Raw genomic sequence first — 27,718 nt, 5'->3', positions numbered from 1 at the left:
ATTTCAAAAAAAAGATTTTACAGAAGTGTTGAATAGCGACGCTTCGAGGAGCTTCGATGCACGTACACCATCACCTTCTGCTCTTCACCGAATTCTGATGTCATAAAACTCAAATCATAGAAAGTCTCGCATATTCTTACCTATTGTTAGAAACTTGGTAGATATCTCAAATGATCTGAAATCAAAACCTCACGCGGGCCGGTGGGAACAACAGAAGAGACGCAAACGCCCAACAATTTTTCTTTGTTGGAAGAAAAGTTTCTTGTATTTGCGCTTGCAACCGAGAGTGTTGTATTTCTTTGCTTTGAAATTGAACATAGAAACAATATTAACAATTATTTACAAATATAAAATTTCGTTACGAATGTTGAGGTTGAAGCAGTTGTCTGTACCCCCCCAAAAGAGGACATTTTCCTAAAAACCCGCCGGGATCATTTTTTGGGCCCGAAAAAGAGGACATGCCCGGGTAAAAGAGAACGTCTGGTAACGTTAGTTATAGCCCCATGAACACCCTCTGCGTACGCCAGTGATTTCAGCCAATTATTGTTCATCCTTATCGTCGCGATTGATCTCGAGAAGCAGAAAAGCTAAGTAAAATGTGAACCTAAAGAAATGTAGGTTGAGGGATTTTTTGTGAGAAGGGATATTTGGTTTCGCGTGAGGGGAATTTCCGCGATCCCAACGTGCCATTGGCGCGTGAAGCGCCAGTTGACGGTGAAGAGCAGAAGGTGATGGTGTACGTGCATCGAAGCTCCTCGAAGCGTCGCTATTCAACAGGTGTTGCCGTGGCAGTCCCCGGGCTATGGACTCCCGACTCGCGAGTGTATGAAGATGTCGCCGTCGTAGCGACAGGTAACTTCAGTTTGTGACCGTTTCCGCCACCGCACCATGATGAAGTTCAAATCTTTGTTCCGCAGGGGCCAGAGCAAAGGGCTTCGAGGGGCCGGCTCCGTGAACAGCCTGGACAGCCACGGGTCCTCCGCCATGAGCAGCCTCCAGCTGGAGTCCCTGGAGAGGCAGGTGGGGGAGCTGGGCAAGGAGAAGACAACCTTGGAAGGTCGCGTCGCCGACTTGCAACGTAGCGTCGATTCCCGCCAGGCGGAGATCCACAGCCTCAAAGGAGAAATAGCTCAGCTCAAGGTAAGCAACTGATATACATTTGTCTATTTTGCCGTGGTAACAGTTTGATTGGAATGTCCGGTTGCATGGTAGCCTGCTAAGTGGTGATCTTGAGGTTCCGCTATACTCTTTCGAACCAAATTTCCCGCGTTTGGAAGAAGCGTCCTTTTATTGTAAGTGGATGTGATTAAAATGCCTCGTGAAGTGTTCGGAAAAATGTCTTGTACGGTCACGGACACTTCTGGGTTGTAATGACCCTGTTGTTACAACCTAGAAGTTGTACCACGCAGTTTCTGTTGAGTACGTATATACTTATAGTAAGATGGGTTTTCTAAGCTATTTCTATCCACACGCCTCGATTTTTCCGCACATATTTCTCCAAAATTTACACAAAGGTCCAATGTATTGTCGTTTTGGTACTAAATTTAACTTTACCCCATCGGTCAAGACCGAACCCCTTTATGAAATTATTACAAATACCTAGACAGTGGACCAAATAGGAACATTTCTTCTTGTAATCAGACGAAAGGTATCTTCAATGCCCCACAGGATTAAAAGAAATCTTTGCTGATGGTGATTCGGACCCATGATCCAGTGATCATTGGATTTGATATGTTGGTATAATTATTATTTTTTTGGTTAAAATTCCAACGAATTTTACCCTCAACTCGTACTACGTACGAAACGTCATAATTCATTGTGGTCAAATGTAAAGAATTTTACCCTCAACTCGTACTCATATTCATTGTGGTCAAATGTGCCCCTATGATTTAGCCAGTGCCAGAAGGAGAAAGTGTAGAGGGAAATAAGTTCGATACGTTTCAATTGTTAAACTTCCAGAAAAGTTAAAGTATTACAGTAACAAGAAATAATAGCATGCTGCATTATTCAGCCTCAGATCATTTTTGTTTTAAAATAGTTTTGTACAACGTGTTTTTCAGGAGATTAATCTTTTCACAAAGATTTGACATGCCAGTATAAGTATTCTTAGCGTAAAATTATGAATGAGAAATTAATATCACTATTATAGTACAAATATACTCGGAGGTTGAAGGGGAGAAAGGTTCTGTCTTCTCTACTACAAATCAGTTCGAACGTGATAGTCTTCAGATTGAAACACCTTCCCCGGTAACGGTTCCGATTGTTTTATAATTTTTTTTTTCAAATTCTCCTAGCAGGAAGACTATTTATCGTAGAATTCATTGTCACACGAAATTTGAACGTTCCTTAAAGTAATGAGCACTGTTTGGATTTCGAAAAAACTTTATGTTGAATAAAAACTTAAAAATTACCTTACGCAAGCATTCGCGCCTCCCATGGACAGTGTATTTTCCGTTTACAAGCGATTGTATGTATCGTATACTAGTGAGAATCAATGTAGAAGTAAATCGGAACCTTAGTAGAATGCATTTAGGGATTTTATTTTAATGCTAAAAGAACCAAATCTGGCCTGCCTAACCTAACTACGAAAGCATATATTGAACAAAATCTTAAGTAATCCCAAAATCGAAATCGAACCATGTTAAAATTGCATTCGTAACAGGATGAAATCGCAATAAAAAAGGAACTTCTTTGACCCCTTTCTCATTGTGCGTTTTGTAGACAACAGCTGTTGGTTGTATACTAAACATCTGTTCTTTCGAACAGTTTCATTTATTGGGATTGCGAACTAGGGCTCTGTTATTTTGCTGCTTTTATGCGAAGTCTCGTTTTCACATTCAGTGTAAGTGGAGTATGCAGTTAGGATCGAAGGTGCCTGTACAAAAGAGTATAATTCCTAACAGTGCTCTATTATGCAACTAAACTATCTTATCGGTAAATATTCTACATATTAATGTAACACCCCTAGCAGAAATGGTGAACATTATTCATTCTTAAATATTCCATTTCGTGGATTACAAGTCGTCAACCGAAAAGGATCCTTGAACTCAGCCTCCAACTGTCCTTCTCTACCTTGGCCTTCGTCCACCCTGCTTCCTCTTTCACAATCTGTGTCCTATGTCTAGTTGTGCAGTTGCCCTAGGCAATCAGAATTTCAGTAAGTTCAAAACAAATAACGGATTATTTCTAAGATTCCGGTGCAGATATACGTGTATTTATTTAGGCATAGGTTGATATCAAGGATATGACCTTCTTTGAAACACATACTTGAATTCTGGTCTGAGTGAGCAATAGATCACGGAATAAGGGGAAGTTGAAATGAAGTAAATTCACTACTCGATCTCCCTTAACAGGCCTGATACAAACAGCAAAATTATATTCCCAACCCGAGACATAATCCTCAGCCGCTCGTCTTTTGGCCTGCAGTATCCTCTTACCATTAGTAAGGTTTATCATTGTTCCACCCCTCCCAATTGCATCGATTTCTGCTCCATGATTTCATTTTACCAATTTACCAAGTCGGGTTGGGGGGGGGGGGGAGGTTGTAAAGAATATTCTCCCCAGGCTTCGCCCGGTAAGGACCTTATCACCAGATGTAAATAGTTTGGATGACAAATTAGGACGTCTGGTATTTTTTGGTCTCTTGAATCCATGTGAATAATGTGCATTCAGGATAATTAATTCTCTTTAGGGATGTGTTGTCCTCGGTGGCGTGCCCAAGGGAGGTTGGTGGGGTTCATAACCCCTCTTTGGCCCAGTATTCCATAAAAAAAGTCAAAAGGCAGGGAAAATGGCAAAATGAGGAATGACTACTAAAAAGGCTACACGTAATCCCCCCTTCCGAAATCCTTGGCACGCCACTGGTTATCCTGTGGTTTCTCCATGTGTGCAGAGTTCCTCCTTACAAGATCAGCTTTTATCATTGATAGCTATGCTTTTATCGATATTAGCCTTGATAAGGTCCATTTTCATAAGATTGGTAATTGTGCAGACTTTATTTCAATTCATTGCGCCACATTAGGTAGCATGTGTAGATAGCCCAAGTGCTGGCACATCCACTCTTTTTTGATTCACAGCACTGACCTGGTTTTCAGGCGAGAAACAATTCGCTTCAAAGCGTCTACTGCACGCTTGTGTAGTTGATGATAATCTTGAGATGCGAGGGAACATCCCCGCCACGTATTGATTTCACCTAAGTTGTAGTGTAAAGGGTGAGTGACCCTTTCAAAAGACACCTCAATTGTCAACCTCCCTTGGATGTAGTACACACTGGACAGAAGTTCGCAGACTAGCGAGGCTCTGGCGTCTGAACTCTTGGCTAGTATAATCCTCCGTGGGGCATGTGTTGTGTCCGTTCATCCACTTTATCTTATCACCATTCATCCTCATCTTCGCGATTAGCCAAAAGTGGAAGAAAAGGGAAGTAAAATAAAGCAGATCAAACAATCCCGTATTGCAGGTATTGTGGGCGACAGACTTCGATAATGAGACGTGAATAGCACATTTCTATCGTCCCAGTGTAATTTTCATACTCTGCAGGTGATTTTTTCCGTGGGGCATGTGTTGTGTCCGTTCATCCACTTTATCTTATCACCATTCATCCTCATCTTCGCGATTAGCCAAAAGTGGAAGAAAAGGGAAGTAAAATAAAGCAGATCAAACAATCCCGTATTGCAGGTATTGTGGGCGACAGACTTCGATAATGAGACGTGAATAGCACATTTCTATCGTCCCAGTGTAATTTTCATACTCTGCAGGTGATTTTTTCGAGTTTTTAAAAGTGAGTTGTATTCCAAATCAGTTTAGAGTAGGTGATTCGAATAAAATATCTGTTCCGTTCTGCACTAACGCCATATAGTATGTACACTCCTAATGAAAAATAATTACAGCTGCGATTGAATGTGTTGTCTATCTGAAGAGTGGAAGTGGAAAATTGTCATGTTTGATAAGCGTATGTGTCAGTTCTTCCAATAAGGCATCCGCTGGATTTTGTACAAATAGCAGACGTATTGTATTTCGAGTTGCGGGGTGCTAATATTTCACGACCTGTAGAACAATTTGCGAAAATGTCATAGGATGTCTTGCTCAATTCCGCAATCTGAAAAAGCCTGCTTTTCACCAGCGATGTACGGTGTGATCTCTTGATGTGGCCGGCGTTGTCTTGTTAAAACAAAGTGCATTGGCTAACGTATACAAATGTCATGGTAAGGTATATTGATATTTTGTCCCTCGCATTGACATGATTGTGGGCAGGATTGACTGTCTCCATGCGTTCAACTAATTTACGTTACATGTTTAGTAGAGGGAGAATATGTAATATTTGTAATTCGAGTACAGTCTTTACTGCAAAGAACCCCCTTCCCCTCACCGCGGAGGGACGCGTGGACAGCCCTTGGCCTGTCATTTGTGGAAGCGAATGGGGCTGGGTGAGTACCTGAAACCGGACTCTTTCAGTGTTGCCATCCTTTCGATACGGAAAAGTGTTGTTTAGGTGTTCTTCAAGCTTATTTCCCTTTTCTTCATAAACTTTTTTTTTTAAAAAACTAAAGACTAGTGCAGTAGGGGGTATATATTCTTTGGAGCTTCAGTATTTACCGTTGTTTCAGCATAGCAGCAAGAGAGAAATATAATTGTCTTCCTACCTTCAACTGGAGTTCGAACCTAGTACATCTGTCTTCGCAGTGCGAGGCTAACGAGGTCCTGGCGCCTGAACCCATAGCTAGTGTAGTCCTCTGTGGGATTGTCTGTGTGCTCATTGCCTCCCACAGTCCCAGCTTTATACTCGTTTCAGTGGCGTAGTGAGTTTAATTTTTCAACTGCGTTGCAAGTTTATCTTCATAAGATTAGTTATTTTAATATACTGGCTGAAACGAGTGGCCGATGTACTTGTATTAGGCGATGGGTACTGACACACCCAAACAATTTTAATACATTGATTCAATCGGTACGCAAGCCAGTAAGAAGAGATGTGCTCTGTACAGTGCGTTCGTTTTGGCTCAGGGCCGAGATAGCACGTGATGTGCCGCAGATGCCGACATTTTCGTCCCGTAACGTCTTGCTTACTTACGCACATATCTTTAGACAATTATATTGCATAACGAGTACTAACTTGTGTTATAAGGGTTGTTCAAAGTTCGCCCGCTGAGCAAACTGGCGGTCTTCCACAGCTATTAGCAACAGTGACACATTCAATCTGCACAATGCTTCTTTGCCTTACGCTAAGGTCCGTGGTTACACTCTCTTTGTAGTCGCCGAATCGGAAGAGTTTTGCAAGGATGTTTTTTCCTTCCCGCGAGGTGTGGCACCATCTACTAATATGGTCCGGAGCGACGGCGTGCGATGGTCTCGAAAAACATTTTGATGGCGAATCGCGGCTGGAGACGAGCATTCATCGTGCGTCGGCGACCGCGATTAGCGACTTCCGCTCCATTGTCGAGTGATGCAACAGGGATGCGAGATACACGTGGATCCCCTTTCTCCGAACAGGAGACTCCGTCACAGGGACTTCAAAGAAAGACTGCGGGCGCTCAGACCGATCAGCAGATAAAAGGAAGAAAGTTGCCTTGGAACAAAAGGAACAGGTTGTGCCAAAAGCATCGATAAGCAATAAAAAATCTAAAATAGACTAGCAAACAGAATATGGCAAGAGATCGGCCATTTCATCTCTGATAAAATTGATTTGGTTTATTTTACTTCGCTTTTGTGCTACTTTTGACTAATCGAGAAGATAGGGATGAAAGATATGATGAATTTGATGAAGGGACACTCACAAATAATGCGCAGGCCGGGATTCGATGTCGGAACCCCTGGAGTCGTAGCGCGCTGTGTTGTCCACTCCGCCACGGGGGTCTGCTCATCTCTAGATACTTTCAGAGAACTTATTTTAAGGACCAGTTTTATTGTTGCGCTAACTCTTACACTGTTAGTATGTGAATATTTTTTCAACAACTCTCGGTTATATTTCCACAAAATTCAATCTTTTCATCCAAAACTACTTTTTTCTGTTCTGTTGCAACGACCATAATGTTAATGTATGTTCAACATAGTTCACATTTGGCTACGAAATTTGGAAATACCGGTTGCTTCGTGAACCCCCGCCCCTCTTTCTCCATAGAAAACAAAACTGTTTCCTAACCCTTTTTTGGAGATACCTATGTGTGTCCTGTTGTAGAGGATGTCAAATTTGAAGTGAACAGGAAGTGACGTCCTTTTGAACTTTCGCATCATTCGTGTGAAAATGGACTTATCAATGTATGTACAGCGTGATTGTCAATCACATTAAATAATCTAAAGTAGAGGACAGTCTAAGAATTATGATATATTTTAAATAGACGAGATATTTCATGGATTAGACTTCTTAAATATTTTTACCAGAAAGGTTTCAATAAATGGGAAGGGGGATTTATGTACATCGTAAATTTGGAAAAATGACTGTAGATAACTTGGAATTATATTTCAGTTTTGTCCCGGCAACCACTCTGTTTGTGCATTGCTCGGTGACGCCAAAACTATTTGGAAGACCAAGCTCCACGAGGAAGTTGTTTTGTATCCATCAACATCGCAGTTCCCCCTGCTGATCAACTTCAAAGATTAACATCTTCAAGGTATCAGGTTTTCTGCATATTTTCCCCTGATGTTATATTTGCGAATCTTTTATTCTTTTTCCCGACATGCTGCTCGTCGAAAATATACTCTTCTCCCATATACAATGTAATGGATCCGAAGACTTGGGAGTGAAATTCTCCGTGCCAGAAGCCGTGAACGTTTAAATCCCCTGACGGATTGATGACTGGTGTTGCGCAACATCCCGTGGCAGTCACGAACGTCTCGCCACACCCAGGATCCCCAACAGGCAATTTGGAGGAGCATCCCACTCGCTGCGTACAGCTGGTCCAAAACCCAAGAACGCCCCTGGAGTTCGTGCTTCGCAGAATAAACAAGACCTTCAAGGTCTCGCCACTTGGCGATCTGCGTGTCCCCCAGAGGCAAGAGGATGGGCGTCCGTTGCCCACGTGACTTACACACCACACTTTCTCCTCCGCAACATCTTGTCGAACTTATCGATACTACTCATGGGATGTCCGGTCACTGGAAAGTGAATGTAATTTGTAAACCTAAAATTATATATATATATATATATATATATATATATATATTTCGCACAAATTTGTCACAGTAATTTGTTAATGGTCAGAAAGGCGTTGCAGAAGGAGTGTCTTTTTGAGGGACCATTGTCATTCGGAAAGACTACAAATCCATGTAGATTACTCAAATATTATAAAATCTATCTGATGTAAATGTACCTAGTGTGAAAAACCGGAAGAGAACATCTTAATTAATGAAAGCAAGATCTGAGTAATGTTCATGTGTGTTATTATTCTTGGTCTGAGGAATTGTCTGTACATAATAAATTATGCATGTGCTTACGTATGTACAGACCATCACACATCTAATTGTGTGGAAGTCAAAATATATTTAAATTTCCATTTAGTTCACAAGATTCTACGTAGAACTATGGCTGATGCAAACTAAGTGACAGGTGACACATGTTCCTTGAGAACAAATTAATCAATAAATCGCTTGAAGAAATACCTTGCTTGTTGTCCATCCTTGGAAAAAAAAATCCTGCAGATGTCCATGATAGTGTTAGAGTATGTGCCCCTTATTAAGTTTGCGGCCTTTTTGTGGGTATAACAACAGTTCTCACGTGTAGTTAATCAGTTGGATATACCCTGAATGCGCTGTCAAAAATCTGTACTGTTTGAATCTATCTGGTCCTTCACACAGGCCTCCCTCTAAGGAGGGGCTAAGGCTTCTCCACTAGAGGAAAATGCTTTGAAAAAGACCACAAAATAAAATAAATTTGAGGGTTGTGAAAATATACAAAACGTACCAACGATCTGACTTAATGTGGCCCAAATATTGAACAGAAACCATCAAATGTGACGACGTAGGTTGTCATTAACTCAGTCTTCTCTCGCAAATATAGTTCCATAGTGGTTGGAATCTGGGTACAAAGCCTCAACAATACCACAGTAATATTGTTGCCATCTCGGTGGCAGTGCTTACCGTATGATCCATTCGCGACCCCACTGCCGAAGGTTCCGGTTTGAATGAGTCCCAATCACATTCGATCGTAGACAAAGAAACTACGTAAAACAAATAAAATTAAAAAATCGATTAACATTGCTTGCGATTCCGCAGAAATTAGTATATTCAATGTGGTCTTGTACTGTATTTCGATGTGAAGAAACTGGAAGATATTCTCTGTGTATATATTAGCAGATAATGATCGTTATCGAAATCTTTTATGTAATATCTTATCGTGGAAACTTAATGGAAGTCCAATATTATCTCCAGATATCTGACGCATATATTTTCTACCTCATCTAATCGTGAGTGATTTTTTATGTCTGGCTGTGGAGAACCAGCAAATACATAAGTATTAAGTTTGCGGCCTTTTTGTGGGTATAACAACGGTTCTCACGCGTAGTTAATCAGTTGGATATACCCTGAATGCGCTGTCAAAAATCTGTACTGTTTGAATCTATCTGGTCCTTCACACAGGCCTCCCTCTATCAGCCTAATGTCCCTTTATCAGCCAGCCATATCACTCTTAAAAATATGCTTGTCAGACGGAAGGTCATGCAAAAAGTAACATTGTTTCCTTTAGTCATTGCTCATCAGTGAGTATTGTGCGATTTGTAATAGGTCCTTCAGGCGCTACTACGTCTTGCATTTTTCTCTCCTTGCCAGTCCTTTGCTATTCTTCCGGCATTAGTCTCTTTAATGTACATAACGATTCACATAGCTTCCTACCTTTACACTTCAAATTAATAAATACATGTCAATTATGTTTAACAAACCTTGTGGTTCTTGTTTTGGCAATGTTTCAGTTTTGCTTTGTCAATGTAATTGACATTGAAGTGTTCGGGAGTACAACATGGTGACATTTTGTTATTACTAAGTTACAATGTAAAAAGAGCCATCCTTCAGTTTTCGCGTGTCATTGCCAGGTCATGCAATTTGCATTGAACACTTCTGAAATTGATCAAAATGAAAACAATTTGTGAAAGTATAGCTTAATAACCTTTCAGCTTAATGAACTCAATAATGACCAAAATGTCACAATTTTGATTCCCGAGCCCTTAATTTAATATAAGTCACAAATGCCTTTTTTTTTACATGTTTTTGTTAATTTAAATGTTAAACGTTTACATTACAGTCTACGTGTTTCTATGCTATTATGGTCATATTTATTTTGTATATTCATGAGAAATGTGATAATATTGGTTGTGGATATATGGATAATTTGTGGTGTGTGTGTTTGTTTATATATATATATATATATATATATATATATATATATATATATATTTGTGCGGGCACATCATTACTCTACGTTATATAAGTATACTTATGTTGTTATTACTATGTAATATGTATGCATGCTATTTAATCTCACTTATTCATATTTAGATTATTTGTTATATTAATGCCTCTGTAATTGGAGATATCCTTTCTCTGTAGAAGGCAAATAAATAAATACATTTCCAAAGTATGGAAACAAATCATCAATTTAAAACTATCTTTGTGCCATTACTTAAACTTATTTAATCAAAATTTCTTACTATATAGGATATCTCTGTTTTCTGGTTTAAAAACCTTGACTAATAAGGCATTGAATGTTTATCTTACTGATGTCCAGAATGCGAATTTCACAAAGTATCTTCCCCTGTTGTAGACGTTTTGCCGGAATATTCAGTTTTGAAGTTGGCAATATTTGGTCTCCCAAAGGAGGAGAAAAGTCGTACACACTGTGGATCAATGCCGTAGCGTGTAGAATTTTCGTGATCCCTTCTTCCGGGGGGTGGGAGAGCGTGCTCGGCGCATTTTTTCCCTCCACTTCGGGAAATGGTCTTCGGGCCCTGGTTTTGGTATCCTGAAGAATGTGCCGATGGGGTTTGGCCGAAGACGCAATCATTATGTGGTCATTGGCTCTAATCGGAAAAATAGTATAGAAGCAGATTTTAGTCTGATTGCCTTCGCAGTTATCCCGATACTAATATGGCCTTAGAGGTTGCAGGGAAATATTCCTGTTTTCAATTTACTCGTATTCATGCAAACTATAATCTCGTACGTGACTTAGATTGTCAATTTATATGAATGTTGAATTGTAAAACTGTTTTATTAAAGGCAGTGAAATCAGATGGAACTTAAATTATTTTCATTTTTAATACATTTATCCTGCAACATCATTTGTTCACAATCAGTGGCGTGCCCAGGATTTTCGAAAGGGAGGGATTACTACACTTTTTGTTGGTAGTTTGCCATTTTTTCCTACATTTGATGTTTTTTTTTTTTTTTAGGAATACTGGGCCAAGGGGGGTGGTATAACAAACCACCAATACCCCCAAACCCCCCTTGGGCACGCCACTGTTCACAATATTTGGATATGTTCTGTGTATTTGAACGGAGACATTATCCCATCCTCCCACCACGCAGGTACTGTTTTCAAGGGAACTAATTGTTCTCAATATCTTCTTCGAGGACCTCTGTTTACGTGTCCAGCATTGATTGTTAGCCGCTGACTTCCGTGGCGAAATTATCACAGCGCTCTACGACGACAGAGGTCATACCTTCATTCAACCTCATCTTTGCAATTAGCCAAAAGTGGAAGAAATGCGAAGTAAAACAAATCAAATCATTGAATTTTCATCCTATCCACATCAAAATCCAATGCAGGATCTTAGACAGGGCTCGACTGAGTCTCACATCTGAAGCCTTTGTAGGTTGCACTTGAGGAATATACAAACCATGGCTCCCAAACTTGTTTTGTGTAACAGATGACATTCGTGTGTTTATTTTGTTCGTGTGGTGGGACTGAAAATGTCCTTGAACAGAAAAGGCTATTGGAACGGTGCAGCACAGTAGGTTGATGCTTTTGTGGTGAATGCAGACAGTTCAAGAGTCGCACAGACGGGCCTTTCAGCTGATGCCCGGGGCCTTTTGCAGCCGCGACCCACTTCCCGATGGCTTTTGTGCCGCCGACGTCCTGCATCCGAGCGCTTCTCCGTGACCATATCGAAATCCGAGAGCTCTGGTGATGAAATATTGCTGGCATTGTAAAGTTCCCTCTTCGCGGTGCTGATACCTTCCCCACGAAGCCTTTTTGAAAAAAAAGAAATGAATGTTGGCGAAGACTGCCACAAAGAAACTGTGTCAGGCGACGTCGAAATAAACCACTTGGTTCTTTTTTTGTGTGGTTTCTGGTGTTGGGGTTACCTTTTGCATTCGATGCCTTTGTCTCTTTGGAAACCCGTGTGCGAGTATGGTATTAGTTCGGTCCAGACATGTTTCAAATCACTTAAGGGTTGAACGAAATAGGAATTCTCGACATTTGCAACATCATCTTACTACTTGGCTGTTTCAAATGTGGTATGCTTCGGCAATGTTCTTCAACTTTTTATGGTACGGGGAGTCACATTTTTGGCAGCAATAGGCTTGTAGGCACATTGGGCATATAATAATTCACTGAATGTTGTGACGGGTTGTACATTAGCGTTCAACGTTAATTGAACATTACCCATTGTATAGTGCTTTCCACACTATACTTATTCCAACACTACGTTACGAGGGACATTTCGGCCATTGCTATGATACTACTTTTGATTTTCCTTAGTTTCCTTGCCAGTACAGTACTACACTCAGAACCGAATTGGGAACTAAGAAAAATCGAAGCAGCCTTCATAGCAGTGGCCGAGAACCTTATAAGTCATCCAAGTGTAGAATTCCTCCTGAAAATTTAGAAATTGTAACTTAGAGGAACAAAAGTTAGTATAGAATTTCGGGGTAGCCGTGGAAAAGTTGGTTAGCGCACTGGATTTGTAGTACAATCACAGATCTTTCGTCGGTTCGATTCCCACCATCGGCTAAAATGAATTGGTTCACCTGAGGACGAGACAAGAGGTAATCTCTCGAAACGTAGTGTTGAGTAAGGATAGATAAACGCACTAGATAATGGATATATAACATTGGATATATACGCTCATTAACACGATAGATATATTTCAGTTTAGAAGCAAGATGACAATTCCATAATATTTCCATACAACGTACCTGTAATTATGTATGGGACCAGGAGATTGTGAAGGAAATAGAAAGTAAGATCTAGGCAGTGAATGTGGCATTCTTAAGGAGTATAGGAAGGAAAACCACAGTAAGGAATGAGGAGATTGGAAAGAGTTGGGGTAGTGAAGCTGCAAGACAGATCAAGCACGCTTGAGTTGGTTTGGATATATAAAGGGGATGGGGACTAAAGGACTGCCAGTAAGAGCATACACTGAGAAAGGAGTGAAAAACACGAATGGGACGACTAAGATGTCTGTGGAAGAGCGGGTCGTGGACCGTGAGAAGAGGGAACAGGATTGGAAGACTGTGGAAAGGGAGGAGTGACAACAAAAGATGGAGAGGCTTGACTTCTGTCCACCACACAGGGACTGAATACGGTGAAGGATCAAGATTCATAATGGACTGTTAATCTGTATTAAACTGAAATGTAACAATAATTACCATCTTCTAAAAATACAGGAATTTGCGATGCAATATTTTGAATCTGTAGAACCGAAGCCTTCGCCAGTGCATAAAAATGAGTGTATAACAAAAAAAATGTACGAAATGAGGAAGAATATACCTGTTTATCGTTAGAAATTGAAGAAAAATGAGATTTCGAACTGGAAACCTACCCAAAATAAGCATGGAAGGAACAACGTAGTTTGATTCACCTCACACTCTGTAAGGAGACAAAGTTCATTGTTCTGAGTTTCATTGAAGCTGTAGGTCGGAGGTTGAAGTTTAGAAAGATCCATCTGAAAAGTGTTTCATTTTATAGTAGATTAGAGAGCACCGAAATGTTTATGGCTCCCTAAGTAAATGTCAGGTTGGCAAAGGTGGATAAAGTGATCTGTATGACCCTAGGTCTACAGAATCAGCTGGTGGTGAACAGGTTACTTCCTTTTAGCGATCTTACCACAATACATTGTTTAGAAATTGGATTGAGAATAAGCATGGGGTGGCACGAAACTATTGTCAGTATCTAATGAAGATTTGCACAAGGATTTTCCTCATGCTAAAGAGTTCACCTGTTCCAGAATTTGCGATTATTCGAAACGAGGCATTGTGGTAGAGGTCATTGGTGAGGGAGAGTTCCTAGCTGTCATATCCGGATGCAGGATTATCCTTCCATCGTTGTCACGATAAGCACGTCGTTGACTTGTTACATTCGCCTTAAAGGGAAATCAAGTTTCTTCGGTGCACAAGTCTTTGAAATGCATGGTAAGAGTACATGCACTTGCGAGTACAAGAATTTTTTGTAGCTCTGAAATCTTACCTCGCCTTCGGTCGACATCCATCCATACGTCTTGCTTGGAGTTGTATTGGTCTCTCTTATCGCACACCGTATTGAACACCGTCATCTGCTGACGTCAGCGAGGTATGCCTTCGTTGTCAGGTCTGTTAGGTTTATTTATCTTAGCATACACTGCAATTTTTCGGGGCTTGACGAAAAAGGAATTATTTATGCTAAGGGCTCTCTAAACCTAACCTAAGGAGAGTATTTATGGGGACACAGTCGACGACGGTGTTCAATATAGTGTCCGTTAAGTAAGACCCGGTGTTTTGCTGGAAGAGGGTAGAAAGCTGCATATCCCCGTGGAAGCTACCAGGTGTTGTTGACATTTGGGTTGATTTGCTAGCGAGGCAATTGAAAAGCGGAATTGTCCATTAAATAAGCGACACGGTGCGAACTGGAAGAGAGAAATCGAGTAAGATGTTCGCAAGTGAGAGGGACAGTGCATTCAGGTGAAGACAATTCTTGCTTTTGTTTACTGCAAAATGAGCGAATACCTTGTGTTTTTTTCGTGGGAAGCAGAGAACTTTAGCAGGCTTGTTTGCAGGGGTTGCATAAAATTGCGGAGAGAAAGGTGAAACTTGAAATCATCTTGTTTACGCGAAAAGGACTGATGGCTTTTAAGATTTTTATGCAGGACTATATATGTTTAGAATTTCAAATTACTCCAAGCTAAGAATGTGTGTGTGTAACCGTAAAGATTTGATTTTCAATTACTGGAACAGTGTGTGAATAGTGAACCCCATAAAATAGTAATAATGAAGACCTTGTATTCTGAAAGTGACTGAGTTCCGAACTGTCTGTGAACATTTGTCACTTTTGTAGCCGTATAGGGCTGTGTTGGCCCTTCAACCAATCAAGGAAGGTTCATTATCATGGAGATAATTTGTTTACGGTATTGTCAAACTTAACAGTGCCAAAAGTTTAGCGATAGGGAGTGGGTAATTTTATGTAATGTATCTTCTCTTCCCCATCATTGCGAACGGCGAGGGTAGGGTAGATGTTGACTGGCCGAAAGATGGTTTGTCTGAGAATGAGACTGAGCAAAAAAGCGGCAGTACTGTACTCACCCTTGGCCCAGTTTCGTCGCGTGGACTATAGTTCAAACACGCAAAGATAGCAGCAATAATTCCACAGTACATATGTGTGTGTGTGTACATTTATTGTATGCGTAATGGGTTTCTGAACATTCTTCGTTGGTATTTAGCAGTAGTTCCTAAACTTTTACAAGCCAACGACCACTTTTCAACTCTACGTATTAATCGGCGCAGTCTTTTCGTACCTTGCAAACTGCTAAATTCAGTATTATACGAGGGCACTTGTAGTTGCAGAGCTGTTGCGTCACACTTGGGGAAGGTGGCAGAACAGCCGCAGGCTGAACCTCGCCCTTCAATAAAGGATAATTGTATTGAAATAGGCGACGTGTTTGATCAATCACTTGGGGAGTTGCTTTTGCTACACGTCACAGCAGGAGCTCGAATCAGCCAATCAGACAAGTATGCTCTTGAAATCTGCCGGCGCTCATATGCTATTGGTGGCTGGGAATAACACGGGCCGTACTTTAAACCGCACTGATGCAATCTGTGTGCTTTATTAACATCTTAATGGCGCACAGATTACCAGTGCGTAATCTGTTAGTTCATTGAACTCTACAGCCTAACTATTGCCTATTTTTGGAGGAGCAGGAAAATGTATTTTAAGTCCTTGCCTTGACTCATTCTCACCCTACAGGACTGATACCTTCCTGGAGATGAGGCCTGCTTGAAAGCAAGGACATATTTGGGGGGGTCCGGACTTGCCAAGTACTAAAATTAAATAATCAATTTATAATTGTTTAGCATTTGCTATATAATCTATGGGATTTCCGCTGATGAACTTATTTGAAGGCAAGGAATTTGGCTCATACGGGTTTGACCGGTTCCAAAGATTTATGCACACCACTAATGATAATATCCATAAAATACTTTTCGTTAATTTGATCTAACTCGTTTTTTGTGATTCAATAAATATTCAATTCTTTTTCTATTTGACATGTCAGGGCAGTTGTTTTTATGCAATTCTTTGCGATATTAACTACAAGTAAGCTAGATAATGAATTCGTGCTGTTATATATATTCTTTTACTATATTTTACCTATTCATGTAATAATAACAATACAATATTAGCCTAATACATATTTAATTAATATTTGAATTTAAATATAATTATTTATTATTATTATTATTGAAGGCCGCGGTGGCTCAGGCGGTAACGCGTCTGACTACCATGCTAAAGGTCCCGGGTTCGATCCCCGGCCGGTTAAAATACGGGAACTTTTCTAACGTTGGAAGCGGTCCCGGCGCCTACCCAGCGTCGAATGACATGGGTACCTGGGGAATCCCTGGTGGGTAAAGGCGGTCAGGGACGTGATGCTGTTCACATCACCCCCACTCATAACCGGATCAAGAAAGTGTGGAGCGTTACCCCCATACCCCCTTTAAGCCTTCATGGCGTGGTGCTGGTCACAGGGAGCACTTTACCATCACCTTTTATTATTGCGACACTTTGTAACTCTTCGATGCAGAACATTCATGCATATGTGGGTTATTTGAACGTCGAAGCCACCTGAGAAAACACTTTAATAATCACAAAGTATAGTTGCGTGGGAGAAGTGAATGACCACATAAAACCACCGCGGAGTTTGTTTTAGGTTCGTTCGGGACGCAGCATGAAGCGTTTCAGTGAAAGATGGCGACCACCATAGTTCCCTCCTCGGAACCATCCTTCGCCCGCTCTTCCTTGTTCACCAAGATGTGCTACGTCGACGTAATTGTTACGAATCGTAGCTTTCTCTTCCCTTGTTTATTGATGCTGTTAATACTTTCTATGAGATTTTTCTTCAGATTTCTTCGGAGTTCCCACTTTCGCCGCAGATTCTTGACGAGACCGCGAGAAATGTTGATACTGGATCGGCGAGGAGATGTTGCGTCATGTCCAGAGGAGTGCAGTGGTTCTAGAGATGAAACTGTTGAGGCATTGTATCGTAAAAGGTGAAATGTACACCTGATCCCAATCGTATTCGAAACTAGTTCGAATCCCCGCTGCGAAGGGACTTCGGTTGTGTGACGACTTCTCATTCCCATCACGGCTGTTATCTACCTTTCAAGACAATGTTACTTCTTTCAAGTGGTTCCTAATTTGTCCATGTAATGTTGGGTTGACAAAAACATTTTAGATCTTCCAGTGTGAGTAAAACCAGAGACCGGCCTCGCCAGAGTGAACTCTCACTGTATAAGTGGAACCACGAGCAAAACAACCTGCGCAGACCCGCGAGTCATGTGCAACGTACCCCCGCGAGCAGGGGAGGGGGAGAGTTGACCATGCTTCCTTATGGACCGAGGTGGAGGGAAGAAGGGAAAGTTGCGCGGGGACTTCTCGTCCCAAGGTTTTTTTCCTTGTGGTCGATCTATACCTCCATCGTCAATTGAAGTATCTGACTGGAGGCACATTCAGCTTCCAACACTTTGCGAAAACCGAATGCTAAAACATGCTTATCAAAACTTAACTCTCCTAACCAACTAAGATGCAGTATTTTCACAATTAAATTCTAATAATGTCTTACCTTGTTATTTATTTATTCAGATACAGCACGTGGCCATTTTACACTGAAAATAACAATATGTCAATATAGCACAATTTAATATTATTTAACAACATTTCTTCTGTGGGAAATAGCACTTGATGGAAGGTTATTAAATTGAGTGGGGCGTGTGTGGAAGAGCGATCTATTTTGAATGCCTAGTCTAGGCTAGGTTAGTAGACCTTAGACCAGGTTTAGGGTCCTTAGCAACAGATTTTCGGGACTTGTTAGGAGCCGGATGTGCGTAGAGACAAACATGGGAATTGAGTTCGGGATCACTTCATTCAAGTTGGCCACTTGGTCCCGATTAGCCTTCCTGTGCATAAAGTGGACTTTAAACCAAAACTCAATCTGAGAGACCTGTACTTCCTCCCTCTGACGGTACGTAGCGTTGTGTGCGCCACAAATGTGATTTCAAAGTTCATTCTATGCAGAGATGGGCTAATCTTGCTTGACCTGACCTACAGTTGAAATTGAAATCCGAACCATCATGGCCTCCACCGATCTCGGGATCCAATGGTTAGAAGGGGACGTTACGACACCAACGGGGAGGCCCATGTACACCGCCAGATAAGAGCAATGCTTGTGCGTTATACAGGAGGCGTACGTGAGAAAATTAAAGCTGGCATAAACCCAGCATCCAGTCTAATCTTAAAGGCATTGATCGAGGATTCGTGTTCGGCCAGCGCCTGTTATCCTCTGCGTTGCCGTTAGGATTGCCTTGCTCGCTAACTGAATCGCATCGAGCATAAAAGATTGAGGCTGCAGATAGGGCAGACAAACAGACGCTGGCAGAGGAGGGGAGAGGAGAATTCCGCCTCCTGGTTTCGCCCGGGGCTCCCGAACAGTTACCGCAATGAAAGGAACGCTCCCGGCGCTTCTACGCCCCCCGGCAGACACGCTTCCGCGTACACCTGCCGCTCGAAAGCAGGAAGCGGGTCCCTCCGCGTTCAAACGGTTCGATTACAATACATTCGCGGATCGAGTGACGAGTGCTGAACTGAACTCTGCTTGCGAGTTATTTTGCTTTGGACGGGGCCAAGAAATTCCTGATTTTTTTCAAACAAGTATACTACGTTATTATTAATTGTACTTGTATCGTCGACCAGAAAAAGACATCAAAATAATTAATTTCGATATTTATGTATGTGTGTGTGTGTGTGTGTGAGAGAGAGTGTGTTGTATTTACGAATATTCTTCGTTCACATCTGTATTCGCGGCGGGCCTCACTCTCGCCAGAGTTAGAGATGATCCAACCAGTTACGGGGTGACACGTGGTCAGCACGACGAAACCCAGTGTTGTAGGTTTCCGTAATCGGCTTACGCGACTCATTAGTACCTCCCCAACTTCCTCACGATGGTGGGCAGCCAACTGTCCCATACACAGGCCGAAATCTCAGAAGAAAAGTTGTTACGCTTCCCCCAGGAGACTCGAACCAGCGCCAGAGCCCAAAGCTTGCACCTAGCTGGACTTTTTAACACTTCTACATTTTATAATTGCCACTTGCAACAGAGATTATTTTCCAAAATGCAAAATTTGTTGAGTGTTGTAGTAGATAAATTCCAGTCTTGCAGGGTTCCAGAATTGAAAGAAAATGCCAACGAAGCAGTATGACAACCTCACCAGCGTCAGGACATTTTCACTCCTTAAAACAGAATGCGAGGGCCTCCCCGATGGCGCAGTGGTAGCGTCGTCGCCTTGTAATCAAGTGGACCCGGGTTCGATATCCGGTGGAGGCACATAGTGATTCGGATCCCACTTGAAACTGTAGGTCGTGTCCCGATTAGCCTTACTGGGCATAAAGTGAACCAACTCAAACCAAAACAGAATGCGAGAGTTTGCTTGGTAACATTTATGCAACCCACTGTACATACATGTGATATAAATCAGGGTACCATTACATCTTGGGCCGTAACGTGAAATGCTCGCAAAAGAAGGCTTAGCTGTAAATGAAATCTTGCTGTGGCGGTCATTGGTTACTTTTCTTTTTCCTAAACTTCTCCTCCAGAATATCCTAAAGACAGCACACTGGCACTGAACCTACGTATGGAATTAATCTTGGTAATTCTCATTTCTGGCTGTACCTTTGTGGCAAATTCCTTTCCTTAATCTTCTGCAGTAAACATTCACTCGTTGCTTTTGTTTCAACATTTCTGAGGTTTAATTCTGAGTGCATTTCCGTGTAGAATTATTGCCTCGTACGTGATTGTGTAGCGACCTTCAAGCCTTCGACACCAAGGAATTTAGCTAATGTTAAATCTCAAACCATTCTTGAAGCTTGGATTCTTATTTGTGTGTTTTTGAATCAGAGTGTAATTAAAAGAATTAGTTTATATAGATACGTTAATCTCCCAGTTCAAGGAGATAAGCTTATCAACATACACTGGCTCTCAAGGAAAATCTGTCCCTTTTCAACAATGTGTTTACGCATATGCCAATTTTATATTGTGTAGAAATTGAGCCTGCATTTTTCGCTAAAATTTCTACATAGCACATCTCCTGTGTGTGCCAAATCGTAAGCAGTTTTGTATTATGGCCTTGTCGTTCTGTATCGTTTTTCTGCCACTTTGGCTAATCGCGGTGATCGGTTGAGTGATGGTGATATTCACAAAGAATACCTTCGTCACCAAGGAGTACATACAACCCAAACAGCTATTTATATATTTATAAAATTCCACATACAGTATACATGGCCATTTTATGCTGAAGTCAAAGATGGCACTATTTGACGCCAGGGCTCTCGGGTTCGAATCCGGGCCTGGGCTGTTCTTTGTCTCATCCTCATCTTCGCTTCATATTAACAGAAGTGGCAGAAAAGCGAAGTAAAATAAACCAAATCAACCAATCAATGGCACTATTTCATATTATTTAGCAAAGTTTGTTCTGACGGAAGACCGAACTGATGGGACTCTGAAATGAAACTGTGAGCGTTATTGTGTCCAGCGTATCTTCCACACTCCTTTCAACATCCCTCAATTTCCTTTGTGGAGGTCTTTGGATTGCAGGCAACAATTTCACTTGGCCTTAGTAGAAGTCTACTGGAATAAAGAGGCTTCCGAGATTGGAGGAGAGTTAATGTGGCAGTTCTGCCCAAGGCGATCGCAGCGCTGCAGGTGGCGATTATTTAATTTGCCCCCAAGGTTCCCTTGACACCAGCGCATTCCAAATCTCGATGAAAGTGGCTTTAGGGGCTTCTCAGCACGTCACGCCATCAATGCTATTGTTAAGAGAAACCGGCGAAAGAAAAAACAACCACCACAAAAACAGCAGGGAAAACGAGAACAATTTTGATCGAAGTAAATTACTTCCTTCTACATTAGTTCTACCGCAATTCGGTAGCATGCTCAGGAATTTCCTAACTTTTTGGTTTGTCACTCCTATGCTTTTTCACCTTTTCTTATTCTGAGAATAAGAAAGTTCAGGGTGTCTGGTAGAATTACTACCAGTGACAATTGAAAATATACCCAGTAATGGTAACTTAATGATTTTTTATTTTTACAAAACCACTACTACCAGTAAAGAAAACAATTTACTAAGTTTGGTGAGCGTTTGGCACCTAACTAAATCAAAATATTGTTAGTGTAGCAGTATTAGTTTCAGAAATGTTGCAATTTATTATTGGTAGTTGATGTGAATTGGTGTTTTTAAGTCCGCTTTATTCACAGTAAGGCTAATTGGGACTGGACCTATAGTTTATAGTGGAATCCGAACCACTATGTGCTTCCACCGGATATTGATTACAAGGCGATGACGCTACCACTGCTCCATCAGGGAGGCCGCTATTATTGGTAGTAATTCACTCGGACACCTTGTATATAACCGCAGTAAACTCCCGTGAACAGACTACTGCCAGGAACACACATACACACAGGGTCCTGGAATTCGATACCCGGTGGAGGTACATTGCACTGTGCGGTCTCGCCTTAAACTGTAGATCAGGTCTCAGGTAGCCTGTTTGATCATAGTCACCTTAAAAACAAATTTCTAATACCGGAGCGCATCACTGTAGTTGTGCATGGAACACCAAATCACAGCCCTTCATGTTGCCACCGTCTGGGTTCAGAGTGCAAACAGGAAATCAGCGGTTCCCTATGCTGCCGTCAGCGATGCATCCAGAATTGCGAAGTTGCAAGTTTCCCGCGAAATTGCGATTTTTTCTCAGTTATTTACTCAGTCTGCACAAACAAAAGCATTTCCGAAAGCAAGAAGAAAAACCTTGCTGATAGTTCACACATATCAAGAATAACCAGGGTGTGAAATCGTTGAAGACTGGTGAAGCTAGGAAATGACTAAATACAGGGTGGCCCATATTGTATCTACCAATATCATTTGGCAACCCTGTCAGAACGCAGGTGCACATGCGCAGAAGTATCTCATTCTTAGGCTGACACGAATCGTGGCGCTGGAGGTGTTCATTCGAACGGGTGCCATTGATGAGACGGAGCAGGTGCTGCACTGAGAAGCATGACACCATAGAATGCGTCTCCTCCGACCTGGATACTTCTTGTTTCTGCACGCTGCCATTTGCTTTCTATTGTCGGACACATCGTATCGTGTTGTGATGCTCTGGCACGTCGTGATGGAGACGTCTTCCCAGTACCTGCTGAGTCTTCTGAATGGAACCCGTTCGGATGAACGGGTCCAATGCCACGATTCATATGTGAATAGGTGAAGATTCCATGTCAGACTGATTGCCAGACTTGCAGCTGCATAACCGTGGGAGACTTCTGCGCGTGCGCACCTGCGTTCCGACAGGGCTGCAAAGTTCTATTGTTAGATACAATATATTATTAACATACATGTAAATAAATTCATTAATTACTTATATCAGATATTTATAAACTGGCAATAATTCCTTTACCAACTGGTTCAAAATGTCAATAAATTGCAAAATAGTTGCAATTATTTTATTATGTTTAGTTTAATTTTTGCTTTTTATTCATATAAATTAATTTCATATTTATATTTGTCTTGCGTTGTTTTACTTTTATTGTTCATATTTTGTTATTGGCGAAGATCTGTTACGGTTTCTTGACTTGAGAGAGAATGAGACACACAAGCACACACACGGATAGACAAAATCTTTCGTTCTTTCTTCCTCGGAAATTTTTGGTGGGGAATTTTTTAGGACAAGATTGTTGGTGGGGGACATCCTCCCCCCAGGAGGAGGATAACGTTAACATGATCAAACTGGGCGTGGTCATTTACGCTACATGTCTGCGCCAAGAGCTGAAGATTCTTCCGCCTTTATTTTAATATATTTAATGGACTCTAGGGTACAAGAGAGAACGTATGTCCCAAACAGAAAAGTAAGACGACCCACCCGCGTCACTGTAGCCGCCAACTTCCGGTTTCATTGAAATCTTTCGAACGCCAAAGGAAGCACATTAATCCTTTTGTTGCAGCTAAAGACAACTTCCTGGAATGTCTCGTGAGCGGGACATATGTTCTCGCTTTGAACATGTCACCACGAGCACAGTGACTGCGACAATGCGAACGAATGCAACTTGTAGTCCCAACAAAACAATAGCGTGTAAACCTTTGTGTTGAAACGGAGATACAAACTAAACATTTCTTTTTCGTTAGTGCTCGGAACCCGATATTCGCCTATGCATGGGCTTGGGGGGATCAACCCCCCTGGAAATTGTCGTAGTTCATTTCAAGTTACAAAAAAAAGCAGAAGGCTTATTATTTTTGTTAACAATTAAAGTGAAAAGTTAAATTAATATTAGAACCAAGCAAGCAAGAAAATAGGGTATAACAGGAACCGTTTATGTTTTAATGTACTACCATCAGTTCAAATAATAAATAGTTCCACAATTTTCAAAATTCCATAAACCAGAGTTGAGAGGTCGCACAACATAAACTTATGACTAAACTTTCCATCTGACGTTTGTGTGTAAAAGTTAAGAAATAGAATAACTATGGATTCAGGTCAGTAATTGTATGAAATATATTCAAAAATCAGTTCTTCTGGATATTCACTCATCTGGTAGATTGAGTAGAAGTCTTTCCAAGAATATAATATAATAAATTTGGAATACAATTAGTTTGTATTACTTTATAACAGTTGTACAATAATAACCATTATTATATATATTATATTACTATTCATGTTCTATCAATAACCTGACAAAAATTTTTGGCGACGCCCATCCGGCAATGGTATTACATTTCGTTCCAGCAACCTTTTTTGGGGACACTTGTGAAAGTATTTGCACTAATACAAAATTCCCATGGATTAAGTATACAAATAAACATCAGATACATCGGTGTTCGCTTTTTTACTCCTGCATCGTCCTGCTCGATTTCTCTTCCAGTTCACACCCTGTCACTTATTTAATGGACAATTCCAGTCTTCAATTGCTCCTGTGAGTAATGAAATCAACGCGAATAATTATTCCAGAAGTGTTCTTTAAACGACTGTTTCCCTTTCATGTGGTGCAACTTTCCCTTCGCTTGCACCGAGAGGGAACATGTGGCGACCTCTTTTAAATGTCAGTGTTTGCTTCTGTAATTCCAACGTTAGTTCTTTCTTCTTTTTTCTTTAAAGCTCTTTATATGCTAATAATAATGGCTGAATCTGCACTTTAATTTTCATTCACGGTATCGACAAGAGACTTGGTAGGCAGTTTCGTCTCATCGCAAGGGGCAAATCTAGCCCGTGTCTATAGAAACAAATAAGAAATATACGCTGTGGTGCAGCACAAAATGGACAAGTTAAATGTGAAATTTGGTTTCCCTGAAACGATTCGTGTCTGATCTCATTTGCATCACGGAACAACATCTGATAAAAGTACCCTTTTGTGCATTTGTGTATTTCGATGCACCAAAAAGTGCATTTGCTGTTAATGCACATTAATATGTTACCAAGTCAAAATACTTGTAAAATGGCTCTTGTCCTTTATAAACGTACAATCTCTTATCAGCGTCGCTTGTTGAATGATGTCAATTATCTATACAAAATTGTCAATGGCAAAATCCGCTGCACTACACTATCAGGAATTCCACTTTCGAGTGCCTGCGCGCACAACACGTAATACAAACCTCTTTTATATTTACGCAGAAAAGCCTAGACTGGAAATAAGAAATAGATCCATCTTCTACGTACTTCCCTCCCCACACAATTACCTCCCATCAAGTGTTGATATATTTTCCTCGGAACAAACGTTGGTAAATAAAATAAAATTATGCCAGCTTTGATTTATTTTTATTATTTTCATTGTTGACGATTTCAACGTCAAATTGCATTTCTACTGTATCGGGAATTTTCTCAGAAAATAAATATTTTTTTTGTTTCGTTTACTCCTTCGTGACGGGGATTGACTTTAATATAAAGTGACATGAGCCCTCTTGTCAGAAATCGAACCTGTGACAGTTTTCTCCTCCAAATAAGCTGAACATTGAAGATAAGGACTTCCCGGAACAGATTCCATAACATGCAACTCGTGATGGTGAATATAGTCATAAGAGGGAGGGGAGGGGTAAATCTCGTGGATATGAACAGTCCCATTGTCCCGTAATGCGTTAAGCACATACTGCGTCATTGGCGTCCTGGTGAAGGAGGCCTCTGTATCCACCGTTAGCCAAACAGAGTTGGATGGAGGCTATCGGTTGCAAGCAGCAGCTGCATTGATTAAAGAACGGGGGAAGGAAAAACATCCGTGTGCGACAACTGAATGGAGGCATTAAAGTTGCATTTCTCTAAACACAGCCATTACAGTGGCTTGCTTCATGGCTTTTAAGTGAAATCCCGAGACTGTCACGCCCGTAAATAGCGGTGGCAGGTTTTTCGTAAGAAATTCCCTTGGAAAGCAAGATTTTACCTCCATTCCTTAACCTATTCTTCGGTGAATTTTGCCTTTATTAGAAAACATTATCGCATATACGCGGAAAGAATGTAAGAGGTTCAACTTTCAGCAGCGCAAGGATAGTTCATTTTATTTATTTACTTAGATTCCAACGAGCTAGTATTATGCAGATGAATGTACTAACAAGAAAAAATAACGTGAACTAATATTACATCTGGTAAAGTGATTTACACATTATTACACAACAGCCTTCTTGAATGTGCTTGATTTTTTTTTAAAAAAAGTACTTGTTTTGTTAAATTTTTGTATTGACTGGGTAGTCTGTGTATGATGCATAATCTTGGCTTCTGACAAGCTAAAATAGTGCGCTTCGGGTTGTACTTTCATTGTCGTTGTTACGTATATTTATTAATAATCATTTCAAAACTATGAACAAGAACTTTTTTTCGAAACCTTAATATATTTTTAGTACAATGAACTTCATTACGTTAACGTTTTATATTCAAAACATTTACTTTATATTAACATAAATTTCGAACATTTTCAACCATCGTCTTGATTAATTTTGAGATGTTTATTTCATTATACAATTAGTGCAAAGTTTTTACTAAACCAATGGAAATGATTTGGACCTGCTAAACTTTTCCATGTCAAACCATAGAACAACAAAGCCCAAAATAAAGAAATTTTGGTAGATAATATATTTTACGAAATCTGAGACGCAAATTGTTACTTTTTAAACATTAAATCGAGAGGAAGGATTACACACATATAGCTATTGGCCTCCAGCTTACTTGATTCACAAAAGTCCCTCTAATTACTTTGAAATTCCCCACGATCACCTGTCGGAGGTCATGTAGGCGATTCCGTAACCAATGCGATCTTCACGCCAGCTCTGAGCCAACCTTCGTCCTGCTTTGCATAATGCTCCTACGTCACTTGCAATGAGCTTCGCTTTCTTCCTCCAGCCAGAAGCTCCAAACAGCTGCACCCCTCCCTTTCCCCTCACCTCGAGGAAGACATCTCCGCTTAGCAACCGTTTGCTGCTCCTCGCTCCCATCATCGAACATTATCCATGTAATATCACGTTTTGGAAAATGTTACGAGAAAGGTGTGATGTTTCACATTGTCAAACTGTAATTACTAAGGCCTCTATTATGTTAGTACATATTTTCCCCCTTTTTGTGTAGCCAATCAAAAGTGGCATATGTCGGGAATCTCGATGTTACGAACGATATACACGAAATCCTTGTCACATATTTTGAGGCGGATAACATATTTTCAGTTTGGCATACATATCTTTATATATATAAAATGAGATATTTGCACCAATTCTCTAGTTTTCATTAAGTAATGCAGATATATTTTTTGTGTGTTTGCCAAAAAATAATTGAAAATGATTTCTCCAAAAAAATCAGTAATTTCAATGATTGAAGCAGCAAGCCCTAGACGTGAAAATAATTAATTTAGAATAATATTTTTTTAATGTTGGTAATATGACAGGAATGATGGAAGTCACTGAAAATTACAAGTTATATATTTTAATATATTTCCCTGCTGTCAGTGGCGTGCCCAGGATTTTCTAAAGAGGAGGGTTACGTATACATTTTTTAGACATATTGGCCAAGGGGGAGTTATGACCCCCCTCCCCTGAGCACGCCACTGCATAATTGATTTATTCTAAATGTTTATTTACATATATCGCATTTTTGCCTGCATGAAAATTCGAACTTTAGTAATTACTGAATGTTGTCGAATGACGATAAATAAACTGAGCAAGTCTCTTTCTGCAGCGTAAGGAGTCGAATTGTAAGAGATCTCGCATATCGGAAAGAGGTCGAAGGGATTTTTCCTTGTAATGGAAGCGAATGGCCCAGTAA

The 27,718-nt window shown here is 40.7% G+C and overlaps 1 protein-coding gene across 8 annotated transcripts in view; it reads left to right on the top strand.

Annotated features, from left to right (window-relative positions):
* The window catches only part of LOC145992253 (cytospin-A-like), a 274,095-nt gene that overhangs the window by 205,163 nt on the left and 41,214 nt on the right, over positions 1–27,718 (top strand). For all 8 annotated transcript variants that reach the window (XM_083128616.1, XM_083128617.1, XM_083128618.1 and 5 more), the window contains one exon: positions 918–1,140. In XM_083128616.1, coding sequence (XP_082984742.1) covers positions 918–1,140 — 223 coding nt within the window. The remainder of the gene's footprint in view (positions 1–917; positions 1,141–27,718) is intronic.

Source organism: Lepisma saccharinum, chromosome 9 (genome assembly GCF_977018435.1).
Source record: "Lepisma saccharinum chromosome 9, izLepSacc3.1, whole genome shotgun sequence".
Taxonomy (NCBI): Eukaryota; Metazoa; Arthropoda; class Insecta; order Zygentoma; family Lepismatidae; genus Lepisma; species Lepisma saccharinum.
This window is presented reverse-complemented; position numbering and strand designations above follow the sequence as displayed.